This window comes from Leptinotarsa decemlineata, unplaced genomic scaffold, assembly GCF_025532065.1.
Source record: "Leptinotarsa decemlineata unplaced genomic scaffold, Ldec_3_MD MMD2_tig00000218_RagTag_RagTag, whole genome shotgun sequence".
Taxonomy (NCBI): Eukaryota; Metazoa; Arthropoda; class Insecta; order Coleoptera; family Chrysomelidae; genus Leptinotarsa; species Leptinotarsa decemlineata.
This window is the reverse complement of record NW_027412545.1, coordinates 2,339,132-2,365,139: the sequence shown is the minus strand read 5'-3', so window position 1 is coordinate 2,365,139 and position 26,008 is coordinate 2,339,132. Positions and strand designations below refer to the sequence as shown.

Here is a 26,008-nt window from a genome sequence, read left to right as displayed (position 1 = left end):
GTCACTGGGATAAGCCCGATTGATACGAATGTATTCAGCGACGATGGCTATTTCATCGTAAATATCGCTACCTCACTTTGGATCTAACCTAACCTAACAACAAAGAAGGCGAATAAAGTCTGTGAGTTGAAGAGAGAACACATATAGATGTGAATAAACTAGCATTTGCCAAACCATTGCTAGTAACTGATGATGATGATTAACCTTCACTTGAACAAGAGTATATTCACCATACGTGACAACCTAAAATAAACATACTGTCTCAACCTTCAAAATGATATACTATGTAAAACAATCTTTCTTCATCATACGTGTCACATCGGTTTATTTCAGAAAGCATTCAGCAAAGTAGCTACAAATGGATTCCGTGTCACTGGGATAAGCCCGATTGATACGAATGTATTCAGCGACGATGACTATTTCATTGTAAATATCGCTACCTCTAATGTATTCACTGACGAAGAAACTCAATCACAAGAAACATCTACCGGAGATAACGCTTGTAATAATGATGAATGTACCAGAAAGAATGCTTAATCTTGCTTTTTCTAACCTAAATGCTGTTTTGACACTTATATCTCCAGAAACATCAACCTCTGGAAAAGTCTGAAAACGAACAAGTATACAACACTCTCGAAAAATCACTTCCACTCCAAAAAGAACTTCATTAGAAGAGAAGAAGAAGCATCATCTCGTCAAAGAAAATAACGTACCAAAAAGAAAAACTATTGCAAAAACAAAACAATGAACTAAACAATTTTTGTTCGAAGATGATAACAGCTCATCTGCGATGATATTAGTCGTAGATGAAGATTCTAAAAAATGTATAATTTGTTGAATCAGGAAAATCGAATGAGTAATCATTTGAATGCTGGGCCTGTAGTAATGTTCAAGAAGTGATTCTAAAAAAATATGTCTGCGATATTTGTATCAGGAAATGATTGTTTTGAAGTACATAAAATCAAACTTGGTTTTGCATATTTCTCATAGTATAGTTTCATTTTGAAATTTGAAACCTTAAATTATAATATATAATATACATGTTTTAAGAAAATAATGTTTTGGCACATTTTTTGCTCGTTACCATTGTCTCAGTGAATCTCATTACCCCCATACTCTGGTTTAATAGATACCAATAGGCAAAGGTAGCCAATCTTTCTTTATATGTTGACTAGTAAAACTCTCAATTAATCATACCATTACAAAGTATTATGAGGAGTTTTTGGAGTTTTCCTCAAGTGACGGCAATTCCCCCGTTCTTCCCTTCGTTCTGCCATGTCAGCGTGTGACAGAATCATGAGTTGTACCTAATCGAGAATACTTTGGCAATAAATATAATTTTCTCTAACAATATGATTCTTGAAAAAAAAATTGCTCAATCTTGATTTGCTTCCAGATTTTCTAAGCGGAGGATTGAATTGAATTTGAATATACTCGAAGCTACATTATCGGTCTCCTAAGCGTCTACAAGGAAGAGCGTTGTACGAGGATGCGCAAACGCAAACTAACGATTATCGATCTGCCATTCGCAGCTGATAAGTTCAGTCATTTTCCTACAGAAATTTTGTACATTTTATACCAAAAAATTATCGAGATGTTATTTGTAGTGATAAATTATTCAGCCTTCTTTATATTGATATCGCTTGTGGGCAGTGAACGATTTTCAGAAAAAGTACGAGTGAAACGGTCCGAAATAGATTTGCAAACTTGCATTGATAACTTCAATGTACACAAAGATAAAATAATTAGAACGCAAGATTCTCAAAACATGGGAGCAAAATATCTGAACGAAATAGATTTGGGATCTAGGGAGGAATGTTTGCGGTTATGTTGCGAAACTGAGAATTGTGACGTTTTCGTATTCGAGGAAAAGGTGAGTTCTACCTTTGAATATAGTTCATATACGATAAAACCATAAGTAAAATGAATGACTGCAATGAATATGAGTGAAAGGTAACAACTGTTTCAATGGAAAATGTAAAAGTAATAACATAGAGGGTATCGTGAAGAATTTTTTCCTTTTTTTGACCGGGTGTGGAATAAGGTTTTGCTGGCCAAACTTGTCGGATCATATTTGTATATGGTTCTCCAGCTTCCTGAAAGAACGTTCCATGCAACTGGCCGTCGATGGATATCTCTCGAATACCATATTGTCTGCAACCATCTTGTTATTGTATACCAACGACTTAATGGAAAAAACGAAGAATCCAATATATTGCTTTACTGACGACGCGACGGCACACTTGTTTCGTCATTCCATTTAGATTCCAATACATCGGTTGCGGATGCACATCTTCACCGGCAGCAGGAGGTTGCATATCTTATGAGGATCCAGAAGTGATTTCGAATTGGCGTGAAACTAACCAGGTTCAATTCAATGCCATGAAAACACAGGAATCGGTTTTCTACAAAAAAATAAATGTCTCCGAACTGGTTATAATTATGTCAGACAATTCCGCTTTTTGCTTCGATACGTTTGTTGAGGGTTAAAACACCAATATGTCTTGGCACAATCATGTCGCTGGTATTGCAAAGGCTGCTTATCAAAAGCTTGGAACACTGTTCCGAACCAGCAAACTGTACACACCTCAGCAACTTTTGATGCTTCATGAAGCTCAGATCAGATCCAACGTAAATCGCTACTTTCGCACAGGCACCGCTCTTAGAGCGCCTTAAAGATTTTTCTGTAGTGCTTGTGTTTTGTCCTGCAAAAAAGTAAAAAAGTAATTATTTGGCGTAAGCGTTGGGAAAGTTGTTAGTTTGTTATAAATTCGAGTCAAATCCATATTGAAGAAATACTCATTCATCAACGACCAGCCCTAGAACCAGGGTTTTTCCAAATTATAATTTAAAGGGGGCACAAAAGGGTGGTGAACCTTCTCATGGCACATTTGTCATTCCTAACGTTGAAAACGTAAACTTAATAGGAAAACATATCAATACCAAAGGTTGTTAACCGAATAGCTCCAAAATGTACAACTTTTGAGAATAGATAAAAACCGTTTTGATACATTGAGTTGTCATTGTATAGTTTTGTGTTTACTGTCATTTCATAGCTGATGTTTTTGGATATTTGTTTCTTCTAAGAATTTTGGCATAATTTGATTACAGTAACATTGAGATCTACGTGATTTTATTCTAAGCAGGCGCATACTTTTCATTTCCGGTATCCCCATGTAATGTTGGAGTGTGGCAAAAATCAACCCTTAAGGAGTTGAAAAGGGGGCTAGACCCTTTAAATGTACTTCGGTAGATACTTGGGGATACCTATACCTGTTTTTTCAAATCCCTCTCTAAGGGGTGAAAATGGACCCTCTAATGGTTCAAAAAAACTCGACATAAGCTCGGCTAGTCTCCAGACCCTCCGGATCGAGCTCGGGCTGCAATAACTGCGGATCGGCTCGTGAAAAATTCCGCTACTCGGCCCGGTTTCGAGTCGAGCTTTGGCTCTGGCTCGAATACAAACCTAATCAAAGTCATAATCCAAATCACTGTTTTTTAAATTATTTATTAATGGATCTATAACGGTAGGAAACTAATTATATAAATTATCGCCTTAACATTTCTGTTACGGAATTGTTTCGTCTCTTGGGATTATGGGGAATGTTCCTCCTGACGAAAATCAAGTAGTTTTCATAAAAGAGCTCTAAAACAACGCATTTCAAACTTATCGTTTCAACCTTTTTCTTTAAAAAATTATTTAAATACTTAAAAAAGAGGAATGAAATAATGCATTCAACATTTAAAGGGATTCGTTTCTATTTCACCAACATCGGTTATAGCTATTAAAGGACAATTAATCTGTTACCTGTATGAGACAAACAAAGATGACATATTTCAGATACGTGCTGTTCTGTTTACTTATGTTCCTAGTTCCGATGACATTTTGTGCACCTAACCTATCTTCTTATATATAAAAAATAACAAAACAACTGTTGTTTATGTGGCTTGTGGAGGTGGTATTGAACTATAATTTATATTTTGCCTCAATTGTTGATTTATAAAGATAATTTTCCTTTTTTAAAGTAGAATATCTAGGTACGTATAAATTATTTCAACTTGATATAGGGCTCTTGCCAATATGTGAGTTAGAAACAAACCAAAGCCCAACATTTGAAACATCAATTTGAATACTTTTCGAAGTGAATTTGAAAAACTCATGAATTAAAGTCAACTTTACTTTGTTCAAACTTGCATTTGCAATTTGCATAACCCAAATTGAGGAACACTCCTCACAAGCTTGGCGATGTTCATTCATCATGATTGATTTGAGTTTATTCCAAAGAAGTATAAATGCATTATAAATGCTGGAAAATTGTCACACATATTAGACTTCTGAAAATTGAATGTTCTTACTATTTTAAGTAGCTGGTTTTTCTTGCATACCTCTGTTATGATTGAAACGATATATTTTATGATATCGATGAATTTGCTTAGCATTTTCAAACGGTTTTATTGAGCTTGCCCCGTTTGTTTGTTTAGGTCAAATTTAATAATTGAAGTTTGACCTCCTTCCTGTTGATATATTGATCTGATATTTGGTAAACACATTTGGTTTTGATGACAATACAATTTAATAAATTTTGTATCATTGTAAATCTAAGATGACCGCAGCTACAAAATGGCGGATTACATATTTTTTCACAACCACCCCAATATGGGTATCAAATGACAGGTTTTGACTAGTAGAATAGTGGTATTAACACTTTGAAAAAGATGCAAATTCAAGATGCGCGCAGCTATAAAATGGCGGGTTACATTGGTATACGCTTAACGCCACTGTAAATGGGATTCCGAAATATGTTGGATCTTTTTATTTTATGGAGAATCCAGAGTGTCGTAAATCGAGTGTTTTCATCAAAAACTTTTACATAGAAAAGGAATCAACCATAGTATTCCTATGCATCTTGTTTATGTTCAGAGACCCTCCAAATGGGCTACCACTACTTTCCATTTAAGACTTTTCGGGAAGTAGCTCCTGGGGGCAGATCACAACAAAGAGCAAAACAATTTCTGCTGAAAAATTGTTCATCTCAACTTTTTTACGTGTTTTTGCGACTTTCTTCCAACCTGCAGGTGTTTTTTGTTATTCTGAATTGATTCAAATCGCACTTTTTTTATTACTTATACCGGAACGAAATACCTGATTATTGTTTTAGTTATTTTTTATTTCTGTGTGAGTAACTTTCAAATGTTTTTAAATTTTATATAGAGTTCATATTTTATCATTAGATTTATACTGACGGAAGTAATCGTTGGCAAAAGTGCTCTGATTCAAATGGCGCCTAATTCTATTGAATTGAATAAGTATTCACTGAGATATTACAGTTCTATATAAAGATTGGAGCACTTCCGAAGGAAGGAAGAAGAAAAAAGTTTTGGTGAAAATAGTAATCTTCAACTAGTCTACTACTCAACTATCAGCACCTTTCGGAGATCTCTGAAAAATGTTGTTTTCACCTGAAACGTGTCAAAGTACTCCTAGGAATTGAGACTTTTCTTGCAAGTGAAAATTTATATCAATACGTTTTTGTATATTCTGTTGTATAGCATTCCTTGGTATATCTATTTCAATTTCATTATAAATGTTTGATGTGGAAATTGAATAAGAACAGTGATTTCCGTGTATTCAATGATCATAATTGACATAATGTACTTTTTGTTTTAGTTTGATTCTGAAGCTTCATTTCAATTGATACATTTGATTTTCCTTCTTTCTTACATTGGAAGTTCCCCAATATATATTGACGTAGACTTAGACATCAAAAAAAAAGTTTTCCTGATGCATTTAGTGTTTTGTAGCTTTATTAAAGCACTATTAGTTGAATACAAAGTAGTCTAACATTTTCATATTTAATTTTATTATTTCCATAAAATAATTTCTGGTCTGATTCAAACTGAGCTATACTATTTGTTGGATAATACAAGTGAAAAATAACAATTCAACTTTGAATTGAATGGGGTATATTTTTAGGAGAGGTAAATTTTTGGGAATGATAGGTTTTGGCTTTCTACTTCTCCATCTTTATACAAAAAATGATGTACCACATAACTCTGTTGATTATACCAGAATTGTAACTTATTGATTATTTTTCATATATAGTAAATATTTTCAAATTGTAATGTGCATAGTTTTTTTAGTGATTTTATGTTTTAGTACCTACTGGTATTTAAACTTTGTGGCTTTTTCAACTTTTTTTTTGAACAGATTTTTTTGAACTGTATAGTTTGAAAATGTTCACGACGTACCTATTAGATACTTACTTTTATTTTCTATGCATTCGCTATTTATATTTTATGCTTTATAGTTTTTATATTCTTATATCTACATTTATGTGTTGCATGAGAATATTCATCATTATTTATCTCAATATGTAGCATATGTTGTATATCTTATATTTTTTAAAATAGTAGGTAACACTTTTTCAATGAGATTTTATCTTCGACAATATCTTTTAATTTGTTTATATTATAATAGTATTTCTTAGAATAGTAACACTGTGTCAATGAGATTTTATCTTAGACGATAAAGTACATTTTGATTGGTTTTGATTTGATCCATTATTCAATAAAATATAAAGTATGCATTTATCATTAGTCGTTTCATCTAACATCGCAGTTTCCTAAGGTTTCCGAACCAAATTAAGATGTGCGAGGATTTTGTAAGGATTTTCATTAATTTGTCGGTAAAATACAAGCATTTTGTCTCAAGTTTTGGAGTATTTTGTGCAATTTCTATTGGCAACACTACTCATCCTGTAAAGTAACTTCCAGCTATCCTCCTTCTAGGATGATTATGCCGTAGTTCAATTTTTTTATAGTTTTCAGAAGAATTAGTATCGTTTTTTTCCAGACTAATTCTTATACGTTTTTTTTTCAAGAATTCTGGTAGCTGTTACCTCTTCCATTGTGGTCCGCCAGAAGATTTTAAATGTAAATTCACTCATCACGTGAACTATTCGAGCGCCGTTCTAGCCATAAATAGACATCTGCCGGATTTAGAAAGCCAAATTAAGCTCACCAAGCACGAACAGGATTTAACAAAGCTCAGGTAATATTTGCTAATTATAATCTATTCTCATTGTAGAGGTTTACATGAAGACAAGTACGATAAAAATTAACTAGGAGGACGAAAAGGTAATGCAAGTGAATTTATAGAACGTATGTGGGATATTTTAATTATAATCAGGTTAGAAATTAACTGTGCATTCCATTTAAAACGAGCTACCCTGAATAATTTTTGGTACAATGATTTGCAGGAAAAAATAGAAAAACACGTCAAGCATAGTATACAGGGGGACACATTTTGACATATTCACATTTGATGTTACTTCCCGTATCGCACTCCCAGAGCATGTCACCAATTTTTTTAAATGTATTACCTATTTTGTTTCTCATTATCAGGTGCTTCATGATGAGCAGGTTTCAACAAAGTAGAAAACATATGGTCTGAACCTTATGGTTCGGGAGCTACAAATTATTTGAGTTGAAAACGAGCCACCCTGGATAATTTTTGGAACAATGATTTTCAGGAAAAATAAAAAACCACTTTAACAATAGTATACAGGGGGACACATTTTGTCATATTCACATTTTATTAAACTTTTCCTAGAGCACCCCCAGAGAAGTCACCATTTTTTTAAAGGATCAATTGTTTTGCATTATCAGATGTTCCATGATAAACATATTTCAACAAAGTAGAATACATTATGGTCTGAATCATAGTTTGGAAGCTAAAAATTATTTGAGTTGAAAAGTAGCCACCCTGAATGAACTTCTGTACAATCTGTTACCTTGGTTTCATAGGAGTTTTCGTGAAGTATACTACAAAAGGTCTTATTTTGCCTAGTTGAGTTTGAATTCGATATTCTCTTCATTTTGTATTTGTCTCATTCTACAATAACGATTACCTACCAGGTGAAGTTACAATTGGTGTTTCTGTTTTTGTGAATTCTTGAGAAGCAATAGTTTATACGCTTCGAGAACGGATTGAAATAGTGGGTTTGTACTACCAGAATGGAAATAGTGCTAGAGCTGCTGCCCATATGTACTGCAGTTTTAAGGCACGTTGGACTAATAGAAAATTCGCATTCTCTTACTAAGTTATCTCGAAAATCAGAAATCAGTCGTACAAATGTTTTCAGGATCCTTCATAAGTACAAATTTCATCCATATAAGATTAGACTATTTCATGAATTGAACGAAGATGATTTCAATATACGTATCGAGTTTTGTGAAAGTCTCACCGAACGGATCAACTTGCATATGAACTTCTAGTATAAAATTTGTTTTTCGGATGAATATACGTTTAGTTTGAATGGAGAGGTGAATTGGCAAAATTGTCGATATTGGAGTGATACGAATCCTCATTTATATCGTCAAGTTCATACCCAACGACCTCAAAAACTGAATGTTTGGGCCGGAATTTTAGGTGACCACATCATATGACCTTTTTTATCGATGATAATTTGACTATTGATAAATATTTGCAAATGTTGGAGAATCGAATAATACCGTGCATCAATAGGGCAATTGAGGAGGGTATAAATTTATTCGAAAATGAAATAGTTTTTCTACTATCTACTCAACAAAATTTTTTCCTTTTCATTGTCCAGTCATCAGATTTTGATTCAAGAATTAATAAAAAATTCTTTTTTCTGATTTACTGCTTTCATATTTCTCTCTACAACGAATATTTCAAAATGTGGCCTCCTGTATAATTGTTGACCTGTTTTTTTATTTTTCCTGCAAATCATTGTTTCAAAAGTTATTCAGGGTGGCTCGTTTTCAACTCAAATAATTTGTAGCTCCCGAACCATAAGCTTCAGATGTTTTATTCTTTGTTGAAACCTGCTCATCATGCAGCATCTGATAATGTGAAACAATATTGGGTGATCCATTTAAAAAAATTGGTGACATGCTCTGGGAATGCGATAGGGAAAGTGACATACTATTGTTGACTTTTTTTAATTTTTCGTGAACCAACAGTTATTCAGGGTGGCTCGTTTTAAATGGAATGCATTGTATATGTTTTATTGCTAGAGAATAATCATCTACTGACATTGCAAAATAATAATTGAAAGTGGTTTAAAATATTCTTTTGATGGTGGCTTCTGGTCAAATGCTAGCGTATCTGTTTAAAATATGTTTTTCCGTTTATAATCAGCTGTCGCCCCCATACGAACGACAACTCTCAGAAGTTGAGAAACTTGTGCGAGCTAAAGACTAACGAGGTCTTACCTTTTAACGTGTGATTTCTAACACGGTATGTTTCTGTGCAATCTAGGGTCTGAGATAGTGTTTACTCTGGCGTGAATATGTCTTACCAACTGATTGCCTGCCTGTTTGTCTCTTTGTCGAATCTCAAAAACGACCTAACCGATAAACTTCGCTCAATATTCAGTTTATTCGAATCCGTTCAAGAATAAGAAGTTATGTCAATTCAAGGTATCACTTCAAATATTTGTTGAAGTTTTTAACTATATTTATAGTTTGTAATTGAGTAGAATTGGTCGATACTTGATGATAATCCATATTAAAATTAAATAATACAGTTTATTGTATAATTTTCAATATAAAGGGTTTCACAAAAACCGCGACACGTATTTCGCTATACAATATCTTCCTCAAGCGTAAACTGTTTACCCTTGAGGAAGCTATTGTATTGTAAAGAGTAATTTTTATTATATTCGATTTGAGGTTCCATCACTATCAAAAAGCTACTCAATCAAGTAAAGTTTGTGAATGATGAATTCAACAGTAATATTCTAGCAAGGATGACATATTACATAAAAAAACAGTGTATGTACTAAATGTACGGACGTAAGAAGTTATACTTCTTTTTAAGTTCGTAAGTTTAAGTTTATTCATATATTCCACCTATTCATTAAAATTCATTTAGATACTATCGTCATGCTGTACTGTGTATGAGACAACCTGACGATAATTTTTATTATTTAAAATTTCAAGAAAGAAACATTAAATTCAATTTAATATTTGGAATGATTCAATTTCTCAATACAGTTGCCACTTCTCAAGCAATACTATGTAGATGTCTTCAAGTTTACTCTGTTTGAACCTTTTTTGAAAAACTAGAATGTTGACTAGGTAACTTCAGGGACTTTCTCTCCGATCGTGACAGAGGACGGTTGTGCTGATAACGACAATTCTCAAAAATGGCACGTGGATGTCGTGGTCGGAGTCCAAAATTGAGGTGTTTAAAAAAATTGAGTCAAGTTCGAATAAATATTGAAGTGAAAGATATTTTGAGAGGACTGGCGGCCCTCTACGCCTGTAACCAGGCTGGATGTCGACCGATTCGACGAGTGTTTTTATAAAAGAAAAAGTGAATGGGAAAACTTAGATTTACTATGGACAGGAGGAGTCTGGCCAAACGCCCGCGACTGAGAAGCAACGTTCATATAAATTAAAGAAGAAGAAGCTAACTTCAGGGTGTCGGTTTTTCGTGACGATGTGCGCGCGCATCGTAAAAATTTACTTTTATCCAAAAGAAGTATAATTTCCAAAAATTAAGGACGAAAATTAAACCTGCTGGAATTTCTGGAAAATAATAAACGAAAACATTCAAATTACCTATTAAACTTTACCCGCTTACCTATAATTGATTTCATTTGACCAATTATTGTGTATTGTAACTTATGTTTGCAATTTGTATGAAATTCATTGTAAAATTGAGGTAACCGGTTCCACTGAAGAAACCACTGTGTAGTGTAATAAGAAAAAGGTTCATAATGTGAGAATTGTTCAATTATTATGAATTCTGATGATTCGTTAGCATGCCAGTAAAGGCGGTAATGGCGATATGGATTGAAAGAGAATGTTTGTAAGTCATGAACAACTTGAAAACAAGAGTGAGTTTGCCCTGGATGTCATGATACTCAGGAGTCATAGGAAACTAATGGACTGTTGAGTGTGCCAGATCCGACAAACTGGAAGAATAAAAAACTGATGATGTTTTAATAGACTAAGAATAATCACAGGGCTACTCAGAAAACTTTCCTTTTAGAAACTACCTGAAACGAATAGGGCTGTATAAGGCAGCAGAGCATTTTATGAACGACCCATAACTGATCACAAAAGAAGGAAACGAACATCAGGAGGTTCTATAAAAAATGGTTGAGAAAACAACTGTTCTAATAGATGCCAAAAAGAAATTTGAGAAAACTCAGTAGGTCCATGAAGTGGCAGAGCTTTCTGTGGTCTTGTAATGAATAGACAGGTTAGACGGTTCGCAAGGTGAAAAAATACCAATTTGCTGCTTGAATTTTTTTCCAGATACCTGAAACAACTTCATGAACAAAAAATTACAACGACAATCTCAGATCATTACCATAGAGTCCCCCACATGGATGCAGGGGACTCCATTAAAGTGGACTCAATAAAATGGTTAATTCATAAGTATATCGACTTTGAACTTGAGAATTTTATCAAATTCCGACTTTTTTAACTCAGAATTTAGTGATTTCCTTTTCAAAATCATTTGTGGCTCGTCCAGGCCTTCGTAGATTATTGATTAAGGAGGTAACTTCATTATTAAACTAGACACTAACATGTTTTCTCTGAATGTCAAAATCCACATAACATTTATTTTTGTCACTAGAATGTGAAGTAAAAGTTATTCATACTTTCGAATCAAATTAAAGATATTTTTTGTTTTCTTCAAACCAAAAAGACATCAAATGAAATATTACATTTCTTTCAAATTTATTTCAGGAAACCAGAAACTGATCCGGAGGTCCTGAGACCGATTGTTCCTGAAATTATCACAACACATGCTCCAACAACTACCACCATGGTTTTGTCGAAGGAATTAATCCCTATCAACAAACCCAATGACGTCTCAGAACAAGGTACTAGCGTAGGTATTATTATTGAAAAATCATCTTGATCCAAGCATTGAATTTTTTATCTAACGACAGAACTTTCCACGTTCAGGAATCAATTCTAAATCCCTTATATTTACAGTATATGAGGTATGCTAAACAATGGAGTGAATTGTCATTTTCTCAAACAATATTCATTTATTCATCGATTTCTACTATGTGCCCTTCAAAGGAATCCCCCTCAGATATTGTGCCAACATTTTTTTCAAACTTCGAATCATTTCTGATTTGCACTTTTTGTGTGTCCTTGAGCTCTCTCAGTGTTTCGGTTTTTATCTCCTCAATCGTCGTAAAACGCCGTATTTTCAAGACCACGTGGTAAGAACTCCTGATGCATTACGCCACGGTAATTGAAGGAAATAGTGAGCAAAACCTCATTATTTTATCGAACTTGTCGTGATATTTTTGGTCTTGGCTCTTCTAGACTCTTTTATTGGAACGAATGGAGTTTGATTTCGGTGTCATAATCATACCTCATGTACTTATGATGCACTGTTTACAAACTTTGGCGAAGTAATGAATATTACTGGAGTTTTTTCCCAACACCAAATCGTTATTTTTAACACCTCGACACGTGTTTTGATCACCAAGTGATCATCTTCAAAGAGGAAGATGATCACTTGGTGATCGATACACGTATCGAGGTGTTAAAAATAACGATTTGGTGTTGGGAAAAAACTCCAGTAATATTCATATACTCATGATTCATGACCAATTATGGCCCTTTTAAGTAAATTTTTGGTAAAAATAGATCAAAAATATTGATATTTGGTTGAAGAAAACACAGAATTATTTTAAACATTGATGGTATGTGATTTTTTCTCAAAATATTGATTTATAAAAAAATGTGCGACTTACAAGTTCAGAAAAGTATAGGATCACGATGCAGAAATTCAGAAAAGATTGGTTTCAAAATGCAGAAAAGATTGGTTTCAAAATAATGTGGCAGATGAAAGTAGATTCATTAATAATGGCATGTTCAATGGCAATGTTCACTTTTATTAAAGTGAAGTGAACAAGCGTCCAACCCCTGATATAAATTTCTAAGAAAGTTTTGATATCAATGTTTGGAATGGTATATTGGATGGAATGTTGAAAGGGCCATATTTTTTAAGGAGATTTTGATTGGGGTAAGATATTTGTTTTCTCTACTGAACATTTTACGATATTTTTCATGTTATTGTTTTTTTTTTATTTGGGGCCATATTGAAAATAAAGTTTATCGTTATCCACCTAATAGAAGTGGAAGACCTGAAACAAAAAATCCGTAATACTTGTGATAAAGTTACACAAAATATCTCAACAACAGTTATAACAGATCCGAGGGATCTCATTCAATGTGTATTTTATTATTCCTCTTTGAAGATGATCACTTGGTGATCGATACACGTATCGAGGTGTTAAAAATAACGATATGGTGTTGGGAAAAAACTCCAGTAATATTCATATACTCATGATTCATGACCAATTATGGCCCTTTTAAATAAATTTTTGGTAAAAATAGATCAAAAATATTGATATTTGGTTGAAGAAAACACAGAATTATTTTAAACATTGATGGTATGTGATTTTTTTTCAAAATATTGATTTATAAAAAAATGTGCGACTTACAAGTTCAGAAAAGTATAGGATCACGATGCAGAAATGCAGAAAAGATTGGTTTCAAAATGCAGAAAAGATTGGTTTCAAAATAATGTGGCAGATGAAAGTAGATTCATTAATAATGGCATGTTCAATGGCAATGTTCACTTTTATTAAAGTGAAGTGAACAAGCGTCCAACCCCTGATATAAATTTCTAAGAAAGTTTTGATATCAATGTTTGGAATGGTATATTGGATGGAATGTTGAAAGGGCCATATTTTTTAAGGAGATTTTGATTGGGGTAAGATATTTGTTTTCTCTACTGAACATTTTACGATATTTTTCATGTTATTGTTTTTTTTTTTTTATTTGGGGCCATATTGAAAATAAAGTTTATCGTTATCCACCTAATAGAACTGGAAGACCTGAAACAAAAAATCCGTAATACTTGTGGTAAAGTTACACAAAATATCTCAACAACAGTTATAACAGATCCGAGGGATCTCATTCAATGTGTATTTTATTATTGAGTTTTTCATTGATCAAAGCATGATGATGGTTATCGTGAATCGAAACGGTTGATAATACATTTGATTTTCATGAAATATCTTGAAAATGCCTCATGTTTTATTCGATTTCAGTACCTTTTTGTAATTCAACCGATCTTTTAACTTTAAAGGTTTTCTAGGTTCCAATAATGGTTCGCTTTAAAAATCAGCCTGCATGATTTGGTAGCACAGATAAAATCGAATTTTGTTTTTTGAAGGTTCTTGAACTTTAAAACACTTATTCGAAGTAAAAATTTCTGACAGAAAATCAGATCATCAGTTATTTAACAGGAAAAGAAGAAACACTTCTATACTATTATATCTGACAAAGGAATGAATGGTCAGATATAGGTAACGACTTTTGCGGGACGCAACATGCCATGACCAGTGTTTTGGACTACTAATTTTTCTGCTTCAGAATTTCACGCTTCCGCTGATTTTAACTTCCGTGAAAATTCGAATGATTTGCATTTTTAGATATGCACCGTCAGATGTTGATTTTGTTATTTTTGAACTAGATACAAAGCACTTCTGGAAAATAACAGATGATTCTCATCAAATAAAAGCAAAATATTTTTTGCATATTTTTGATAATATCAACGCTGCTATATTTACAGTATTCATTGAATATTTCATAGAAAAATACGAAATTTGAACAAAATTACTTCAAGAATTGTGCCAAAGTTACCATTAATCTCTAAAACACAATGCGGTTCAATGTTATTAAATAAATCCGTCTCCTTCGCTGCTGTTTAATAACTGAATGAGGTAAATAAGTATTATTAACGAAATTATCTGGCTTGAAAATGTCACTACCACTTCAAACCCTTCGAAATAATAGCTAACCCCATAAAAATGCTCTCTGGAAGAGCAAGGGAGGTTATTTAGTATCTCTTTTGAGAGGTCTTTATTGAATTATGTCAAATGTATGTTTTTAGGACAAGTGATTATTAAAAGTCCATAGCGAAGCAAGGGTGTGAAAAATTGAGTTATGTAGTCAATTGTGAGAGAGCCAAGGTTCGCAACATATTCAACCAAGCAATTATTTTCGCCAGGTCAAATATACCAATCAATCAAATTCGTCTCTTCTCCAGAAAAACGAGAACGTTATACCTGGGGTGGAAATTTCTATATCACCTGAGGCATTACCTGAACGGAATGCGGCATAAACAATATTTTCATGGAATGATAATATCAGAAATATTGCCATCATGGCGAAAACTTGGTTGTCTTCTTCATGACAGAACCATAGTAAAAATCAACCAGTAACTCCACTCCTACTACTCTCATTCACAAAATTCTCGGTGACCTCGAAACGAAGTGTGGAATCAATTTCATTATTTTGCTTCAGGCGTGCGCTCATATAAAAACGAAATTCAAGGTTATTATAGAATATTTTGTGGTAAATTAATTATAACCAACTACAAAAACTGCAAACAATAATAACAACAGCGAATAAACTGAACACAATATCAATTTCCGACAGTTTATTATAACTAATCCGATGTCCGTGGTACCGTCAAATCCTTCGATACTACAGCATTGAACGCGTTGGATGAGAATCTCATCCTGAGAGCGGTTGGAGGTCTTCGGCAACTAGGGCGGATCACGTGATAAGAGAGCCTACTGGTTGTATTATTCTACTGTGACAGAACATAGCTATTCAGATTCGACCAGTTTTGGAATACTGCTCAGGTATATGATGCTCATCGCCCAGACAGCTTCTATATGTTTGGTGATTACCTATCGACCTTACAAGGGGAACTGCCAGGAAAAAACCTTTCGCAAAAATACAAAAACAGGTTAAATTTATTAGTAAGGGAAACATTCTGGAAAATCATCTCTTTTTTCCTTCCAGTGCTTGCTTAGAAGATCTGTAGCATTTAAATGCCAATACGTAGACTGAATTTGATCAACAGGTTTTGAATATTTTTCCAAATGTGGAAATAGGTCGTTTAATTCATTACAAACCCAGGTACGTTAATAATTGGCTAGGTAAATCTCAGGTACTGAAATTTAGTTCCTTCAAATGGGTGTTACTTTACATAAATAAAATGGGAATTCACCTTTAATGATGCGAAAGTTCACGAAGTGCACGGTTTTTTGAAATGTCAGGAATAATGTCTGTGCTTATGCTATATAGGCATTCATACTTGAGCTACTTTTCAAGGAGATTCTGACGAATCTGACTTCATTTTCATTGGCGGGAAAATGTATCTCTAACACTAATTTTCAGTAGCTCTTTTTTCTGTTCTTGCAAATTTTCCAATAAGGTTTCTGATCATGGTGGAAATGAAATCTTGAAAATCATTTGCTGGCCTAACCTACACCTCCATTACCTGAGTAATCTCTTTTTTCATTTATACTTTTTCAAGCAGTTTTGCGTTCATTTTTGTTAGTATATTTTTGTAATTTTTACTTCTGACTCATAGGGACTTTGAATTTTCGTTAGGCCTGATTAGTATTTAAGTCTTCTGTTGAAATTATGTCATTATTTTTCAAGAAGTTGTTACATTTTTCTCTCATGACTGTCACCAAATAGGCTTTGTTGTTTTTTTTTGTTGGAAACTATATCTAAATAGCAATCACAGAGGTATTTAGCAGTCATCTTGATACGTCTGTTGCGTAATAGTCTTTCCAATTAATTTTGCAGCTTCAGCCCAACTCTAATGCTCAGATATCCAAAGGCTTGATAGATAATGGAATATAATTCCTCGGAAAGAGTTTATAGTTACACCAAAGCCACAGTGTTGACTGATGAAATTGCATGATAATTTTCTTCGAGGTTTCTTTAGTGACACAGTTTAATACTTTTGAGTGTGGCTTTAATGAAATTGTTCTTCCAGATATAGGGAAACTTTTCTCTTAGATATGAAATGATCACAGCTCTTAATTAGTTTCCCGGTAGGGTATGTATGATACTCAAAGTGGATTGATCTGCGGTGAAATGATTAATCCCCTAATTAATTGATTTAGACTAGGTGACTTGATAACAAATCATTTCTAAAAGTGAAGAACTCGATGGGAAAAAGTATATTTAAGTAACTCGTTTCATATCATGATGATTGCCTAATATTTGAACACTCTGTATAATCCATGGGTTTGAGAACTTTACTCTGTATTTTATTGATATAATTTTCTAAGACACTTCATTTTGCTTTAATTATCACATTATTCAAGTAAAACAAACTTATACACGAAAATTTATGGAGCATATAACTCTGATGATCTAGAATTCAGAAAATTAGAACAGCGCAATAAATTCTTACAAAATCAAAAACAATGTGACATCCGACGCAACAGAATAAGTATATTTTACAACATTAATCATGTTACATTCGTAAAATTGTCTAATTAATCCTAGAATCGCAACTTTCATTTGTTGAGAAATGAATGAACTGATTCAGTTGGTTATATAAAAACAATAGATATTGCGTGTCTTAATATTCTGGTAACATGTCGAAATCATCGTCAACAGAATGAAATTAGTAAATGACTAATGAAGTGCCATTATGAGATAACTGAGATACTTCCCAGGATCATATAGTTATTATAGCGTTGTTGAAATATAATGCATATTGCAATTTATTAATGTAAGCTATGCATACCTTACCTTACCAATGTGGTATTATGAATCATGAAGAATTCTATTTCTTATAATAAATTGATGGATGTAGTGGTAGGAGATCATAATGAGGAAAAGAGAATTAAAACTTTTTATATTTTTCAACACTTTTATTTGTAACTAACGTTACTGCAGTTTCGTGACATTTTTAAACTTATACATTAAACTAACAATGGTTGATTACATTAGCCTTATATAGCACCCCTATAGATAATAATAGATGTACTTGGCTTGATTGAGTACCTGAATTTTGTTTACTAGTTACAATGCGGATATGCTAATTTGAAAACCGGTGATCATTTAATAGGTGGCACCCGCAATGTTTACGATTGTGAATTTCCAAGGATTCTAAATAATTGAGTTTGCAACCCTTCCTTGCATAGTGCCTTTGTCTGCTAACAATCTAGATAGGTAAATTGATATAATTACACAGATAGGTCGCAATAATGGTTTCAACGCAGATAATATCCAGAAGTTGGTCAGAAAACAAAGCCGTAAATTCACTTACAGATTAATACATCCTCAGGTGAAACAACCAGAAATCAAGAAATGGGTAACTCTAACATATTTTGGAAAAAGAACAGATATAATTGCGGGTTTCTTCAGAAGAAACAATGTGGAAATGGTATTCAGACCACATGGAAGAATATGTGATTCCCTTTTCAATGCCAAAGATAAGGTGGACAAGTAGGAGAAATCTGTATAATTTAAAAGCTCAAGTGTCCGGAGTGTAATAGTGTTTATATTTATACTGGCATATTCTATGCCCTCAGGAGTCCTGTATTTTTATCCAGAACAAATAAATTGATAAAGTGGATCACAGACGTAGAAGAAATCATTTTGAACATCAAGCGCCTGGGGAAAAACAAAGCCCCAGGCATTGATGGAATTGATGCAGTTCTGCTCCGCAACCTACCGCGAAAGGGTATCGTACAACTGGTGCATATTGTGAACGCAATAATCAAGCACCAGCATTACCCAGATTGTCTGAAACATGCGGTGGTAGTGCCCGTTCCGAAACCAGGAAAAATCAAAACACGTATTGATAGCTACCGACCGATCTCGCTTCTCAGTTCGGTCGCGAAGGTTATTGATAAAATCATCCTAAGCAGACTTCTCCGCCTGGAAGATAGGATGAAATTCATCCCCGAGGAGCAATTCGGGTTCCGGCGAGGTCGGAATACGACATCGCAACTGGTCCGGGTTGTTCACGGGGTGAGGGAGTCCTTCAACCAGGGGAAGAATACAGTTATGGTCCTGTTAGATGTCAAGAAAGCATTCGATAAAGTTTGGATAGAGGGGTTTGTCGCCAAAATGTGGTCGGCAGGCATGCCTTTATTCGTGATTAGGATTCTAGAATCCTACTTGAGCAACCGAACTTTTCGTGTAAGAGTGGACCAAACCACATCTGCAAATTATTCAATCAAAGCAGGTGTCCCGCAGGGGTCCTGTTTGTCACCGCACTTATATTCATTATATACGCATGACTTCCCTATGTTCTCGAGGACGAAGGTGGGTATTTTCGCGGATGACACCGCGATTTACGCGCACTCTTTCTCGAGCGAGGTGGCGAAGCAGCAGCTTCAGATCCACCTCGATAGGCTAGTCGTGCCGTATTTCGAACAAAATAAAATCGAAATAGATCCCGATAAAACTGAACTCGTAAACTTCACGAGGAAATTCACGAATGTGAAAATCTTCAAGAAGTTGCGAGTTAAGGATAAGTGCATTGACGAGCAGAAGAGTGCGAGATATCTGGGAGTGATCCTGGACAAGCGCCTGAACTTCCAGGAACACTTGAGTATGGCGATCCAACGAGCAGGTGCGGCGATAAAACGCACGTATCCGCTCATTGCACGGAACTCTAAGCTCAGTGTTGACAACAAGTTGCTTATTTATAAACAAATAATTAGGCCGGCTATGTTGTACGCGAGTCCTGTGTTCTGCAGTCTCAAGAAGTCCCCTTTAATGAGACTCGAGAGAATGCAGAATGAGGTGCTCCGTATTTGCACTAACAGTGACAGATACATTTCATTGAACAATCTGTTAGATCTGGCAGAAGTGGAGTCAGTCACCGACCATATCAGGAGACTGGCTCAGAAATTCTTCAAGTTCTTTCTACCGAAGAGCCCGCTGACGAGGGACGTCACGGCAGTTAGAAGCTATCATGGACAGCGCCGTAAGCACGGGCTAGTCTATGAAGAACTGGAGATATACCGTGAACGGCGCGAATGCGATCGCGCTTAGTTCATGGAAAAATTGGATAAGAGTATTCACGCACACATGATGACGTGATAGCAGAAATACTCTTACCTGGTTTTTTAATGAACTTTTTCCAGGGGGATATCGACAACTGCTACCAACAAACAGACGAATGATTCTCTGAGAAGTACCGAAACGCGACAGAATGACAACTTCCGCGCAAGCCTCGGCAGGAAGCGGAAAACTATAGATGAGGCTGATATAAGGCGTTTTTGAGTGGAGAGCCAACCGCCAACACCAGCGGGGGCGTCTCCCACTGTCCCATCGGGGGACTGTGTGGAGGCGCTTTTCTCTTCCGTGCGGAATTCTTGAGAGCGCAAATGTATCGGGGTCTTTTCCTGCCACTCCCTCTACCCCATTCACTACCCATCCCAATCCTTCCCACTGTCCCACTCCATTGGGGAAACCCTTGTGTACATTTTGTATATTTGTATATATATTTTTTATTGTATATATTTTATAAACACCACAAAAAAAATACCTTAAAATTGTATGGAGAATAGTTAATAAAGAACATTTTGATTTTGATTTTGATTTTGAATAAATTTTATCTATCTATCTATCTATGTGGGACAATATGGTCGAAATTTCCAAAAACGGTATGCTGAACATGAAAGATCCTTCAGACTGAGAAAAAAAAAATTGACGTTATTCAAACCATTGCTTGACATGCAACCGCAAGTTCCCGAATCTAAACGATACGGAAATTTTGCACTATGCAAGGAAGGATTGCAAACTCAATTATTTAGAATTCTTGGAACGTCACAAGCATAAACATTGCGGGTGCAACCTGTTAAATGATAAAATTGATTTAGTTTACTCGCCGGTTTTCAAATTAGCATATGCGCATTGTAACTATAGTAAACAAAATGCATGTACTCAATTAAGACAAGTACCTCTATTATTACCTACAGGGGTGCTATATAAGGGCTCATGTAATCAACCATTGTTAGTTTGTATTGTATAAGTTTGAAAATGTCCTAATAGGACGAAACTTCAGCAACATTAGTTACACATAAAAGTGGTAAAAACATAGAAAGTTTCAATTCTCTTTTCTTCTATTTCTTATGTTTCTTGGTTGAAACATACCAAAAGTAACATTACAAAAGGCGCATAGAATATCTCTCAATGTTCACTGAAATTGCTACTAATTAAAACTAATTAAGTATGCAACAAATAGGATTTTTTATCATTGCACAATCAAAATTTAAATACTTCAAAAGTAAAAATCTGATGCTTTTTCTATAATATTTTAATATACTCAGAGTGACTTCAAGTTGAACAGTAGCCAAAGTAGGTCAATACATTTTAAATATTACTTTTATTACGAAAAAATAACAAGATGACATAGCGTTCCATTAAAAGGAGCATTTATAGAATCTGTAGTTTAGCAGTTTAATTTTTGAAACTCATCTGTCTGAAATTTTTATTCACCAAAATTCTGTCTTAGAAATGCATCTTACAATATTGTTAACGTTCACCGAAAAGTTATAAAGACTTTCGATTTGTGGAGAAGACTATAAGGTTGTTACTGTGGAGTAGGAGTTATTTCTAGCGAAAGACATTAATAAAAATGTTCGCTATTCAGTTTAATTTTGAAAAAAAAAACTCAAAATCACTGTCCAAGAAATAGGGATAGTTTCAATAGAAGAGGCAATGAACATCAATAAAATCTGGCTACCTGTCCAATAAAACCATTACTAATAATATAAAACCAGAGTCAAATACCAGAAACGTAGTTACCGCATTCGAAACGAGAACAACTCTAGCAACAACTCGGGACCTGCGAACAGAACAACAATAGTAGTTGAAACGTCAGGCATAAAAACCTGCAGATCAAAAAAAAAAACGGAAAATAGTTCTCACACAGTTACCTCCGGTTATAATATATTTGTAATATGTTATAACCATATCCATATACTTAATCATGTCAGGTATTTTGTTTTAGCACTGCCCGACAATCCAGGCAATTTGGTAGGCAACATATAAAAAAATGGTGAATACATGTCAAATTAAAGCAGTAGTTAGCGTTTTGGTGATGCAAATCTGTAGAAATTCTCACCAAGGTTTCAATTTTGGAATAAAAGGGTCAAGTTTACTTTGGGGTATGGTTGCCATATGGCGTAAAATGTGTTAATCCGTCCCTGCTCTAAACATTAGTTACTTATATTCCCATATCCCTCAATTGTTCCATTGGATTTTGTATGGATTTTAACGGATGTACATATTTATATTCGGTAGCAAATGGTTCAGTAGGTACCCCAAGACGCTCGTAAGAACAGTTAACTTTTCTGCGACTAAATTCGACGCATTCAAAATATCTTTCATATTCCAATTTGCTGAAATATTCCTGAACTAACAACTTCCGTTTCAAACAATGAACAAAAGACAATGCATTATTTCAAATTTCTAGTTTAATTCTAGCAATAAGTAAAGTGCCAGTTGTGCGCTATTTTTGTTTATATGTTTCAAATGGTAATGACTTCATTAGTTATTAAAATATTATTGGTGTTTTCTCCTTTGGTGGTCTGTAAGTTTTATTTCGAAATTTTGTAATTGTCAGAATCACGATATCTTGAGGTTTGATGTACTGAAAGATGAAAAAATCGACATTGAAATTTATATTATAGGTAATTGTGGAACTTCCTCGGAATTAATCGTTTAGCGTCAAGAAGGGGAGGTACTAGAGTTTTCATCGACCACATAACCTACTTTCAACACCATACTAGTTCTGGAATATGCAGAAGATTTACTTATCCTATTCCAAGTAATGGGATGCATCAGAAGGTTCTTAAGACGAACCAAGGAAGAAGGGCATTGAGTCCTTTTCAATCGGCCATCGAACATTAAGAGGCCTGAAATAGAGGAACAATGATCTCTAATATTCCTAGGTGAAAAGATTATTATGGGTATTTTTTTAGAGGCGAAGAACTTCAAGTTGTCTATTTTCTATGACAGCTGATTTGACAGTTCTCGATTGTTTTGAGGATAGTTTAGTTTGACAATGCATCATGAATAGATTCACGCCGGTAACAGCTTTTAAAAATTTTTCAGATTTATTTTAAAAACTATGGTTTTTATCAGACATTACGTACATTTTATGAAGCCATTCTTTCGATAAAGTGTGAATTGTTTTCGTAAGACTTTATTCCGAACGATAACATAACATGTTATTGGATAACATAACATACAGTGCGTACACAATAAGCAATTGATAGTGTGTAGGGTGTTAATGATAAGTGTGCCAATTAAACTTATTTCTATCCACTTAATGAAAGAGCTTACAATATTCGACTAAAAGGATGTTCCAAAACCACAGGCTTCAATTTTTCTATAGAAAAAAACAAATAAAAACCACATCAAATTCTAAGGAATGATATTCGACCAACAACTGAATTGGAAGCTTCATGTCAGACATCTAGAGCTGTCATGTCAAAAAGGAATGAACTTACTCAAACACCTAGCTCATAAACAATGGGGTGCAGAACGTTCAACAATGCTGTTGCTGTATAGATCTTTTATACAGTATAAATTTGATAATTGTTGTATTGCATATGCTTCTGCTAAACGAAGAACATTATTTCAATTGGATTCAATACACCACTCTACTCTGAGCATAATCGCAGGAGCTTATAGGACTACGACAGTGGAAAGCCTCTACTGTGAATTAGGAGAACCTTCCCTCAGTTTTTGCAGAACTCAGGTTGAGTTTGTCTTATGCTGCCCCAGGTGCATCTATGAAGAACACTCCCACTTACACCATTTACAAAAACACAATAATGAATCAATTTTCAACAAATTACTATCGACCAAAAACTGATCTTCCATTCTATGAAAGGATCCGACGATACATTAGCTACTTACAAATGGAGTAATTCCCAACCCCTACCCTATACCGATCAAATCTGCACAATAATGGCTCATACAGACTCCTATCATAAACGCTCGCCTACCCCAGTTTCCCAAACACGATACGAATAACAACATTATCAAAAAAAATTCGACAACTCCTCGACCAATACGATCACTCTGAAGAAATTTAAACAGACTCATCCAAAACTCATCTCGGAGTAGAAGCTGCAGTAGTGACTGACCATGTTACATTGACCTCTAAACTTCCAGAAACAGTAACAATAGGTACTAACTGGAGCATTATTCGTCATTCTTCAATTGTTTCAATTTATATATATATATATATATATATATATATATATATATATATATATATATATATATATATATATATATATATAAACAATTCGTTTTTCTGGTGTTTCTGGCTATTGGCCTCATCAGCGCGGTGCAGCCAAGTGCAAAGATGGGCAACACTTGTTTGCCGAAAATAGGAAACAACACATTCGCAAGGAGTCAACAACAGGAGCCAATCGCACATTTGTTAGAAGACCTAGAATTCCCAGGCTACATTTAACATGACCACGTAGGTAGCTATAGCTACCTGTGTGACATCCGGGTTCGGGATATAAACAAATATATAGATGCTATCTAGTGTGTATGATATAAATCAAAAATGAAACAATTCGTGGACACAACACTCCAAAAAAGGGGCAAACCACGGACACGTGTTTGATGCTATTGGCCTCATCAGCGCGGTGCAACCAAGTGCATCTTTGTTTATATCCTGGACCCAGAAGTCACGCAGATAGCTATAGCTACCAACGTTATGTTAAATGTAGCCTGGGAATTCTATGTCTTCTAACTGGAACCACAAATGTGCGGTTGGCTCCTGTTGTTGACTCCGTGCGTATGTGTTGTTTCCCATTTTCGGCAAACAAGTGTTGGCCATCTTTGCACTTGGTTGCACCGCGCTGATGAGGCCAATAGCCAGAAACACGTGTTCGCAGTTTACCCCTTTTTTGGAGTACTGTGTTCACGAATTGTTTCATTTTTGATTTATATCCTGGACCCGAATGTCACGCAGGTAAGTATAATTTGGAATGCCGTCGAATGAAGCTATTAAAAACATTTTTCCCCATCATAATAAAAATGCTATCTTTCGACACACTAACCAAGTTAGCATCATCAGGAGATATCTAAAACTGTTTCAGCCATCTCCAGTAGATAAGTCTTTTGTTTGAAGTAAAGCTTTTGTCTATAATGTTTGGACACTTCGAAGTATATTATTTGAATATTGTTTCTAGATAAATACGTGATAAATACAAACAATTTCAAAGGTCTATTTCAGAACCACTAAGTTTTATCAAATATTCGTAATTGGTTATATGGAAATTTCTTTAGAAACAAATATGCTATATATAATGATACGAATAAATGATTGTATTTTGAGATTATTTTATTTTATTTTTATCGTTATTTGAAAATGATTGTATTATGTAGCACTTAAGAATTACTTTAAACCTTAGCTTTTCAATTTGGCAGAGCGATTAGTATATTATGTGACTGCCAAAAATTAATTTAGCAGCTAATAAACTTCTACATAATTGATACAATTTACTATACGCTTTTCAGTATTTAGGGTTTTACAAAAACTACGACACATGTTCCGCTTTACAATAGCTTCCTCAAGTGTGAATGTTAAAATGCACATAATTCAACTACCTAAGGAAAATACCGAATCTAATTCATAAATAAAATTAATGATAATACATAGTAATTTATTCTAAGTGTCGTTTTCCAGTAAACACATGTTATGTAGAGGCGAATTATTCAAATTAATTTGATCATTAATTATATATTGGGAATTTTAGAATTTATTAATCTCCATACTTTCCAGAATGTTGAGTTTCCAACCTTTCTTCTTGAAATGAAGAGTTTTGAATTCATCATTGAACTCATATCCCTCTGTCAGAAGGCGAAGTATCATACATTGAATTAATTTTTCCAATTTGCAAACAATTTCTGTTTGTTGTACGGGTTTTGAATGTTCTTCCAGTTTGATCTATGTAAACCATCGGACATGATTCAAATGGCAATTCATAGACTCATGATATCTCTGGCCACAAACTCTTGTCTTTGTTAATTTAATTTATTCAAATGTATTCCATTATTTTTTATTATCACGAATAACAGAGATAAGAGTACAAAGATAAGAGTTTGGTTTCAGATAGAT

At 34.3% G+C, this 26,008-nt stretch overlaps 2 protein-coding genes across 5 annotated transcripts in view; one reads left to right on the top strand and one right to left on the bottom strand.

Moving 5' to 3' along the window:
* Positions 1 to 26,008, bottom strand: part of LOC111506084 (protein phosphatase 1 regulatory subunit 14B) — a 104,354-nt gene that overhangs the window by 76,448 nt on the left and 1,898 nt on the right. The window lies entirely within an intron of this gene.
* The window catches only part of LOC111509303 (uncharacterized), a 75,303-nt gene continuing 50,769 nt past the window's right edge, over positions 1,475 to 26,008 (top strand). For all 3 annotated transcript variants that reach the window (XM_074173239.1, XM_074173240.1, XM_074173238.1), the window contains exons 1-3: positions 1,475 to 1,873; positions 6,882 to 7,051; positions 11,734 to 11,870. In XM_074173239.1, coding sequence (XP_074029340.1) covers positions 1,490 to 1,873; positions 6,882 to 7,051; positions 11,734 to 11,870 — 691 coding nt within the window. In that variant the 5' untranslated portion in view covers positions 1,475 to 1,489. The remainder of the gene's footprint in view (positions 1,874 to 6,881; positions 7,052 to 11,733; positions 11,871 to 26,008) is intronic.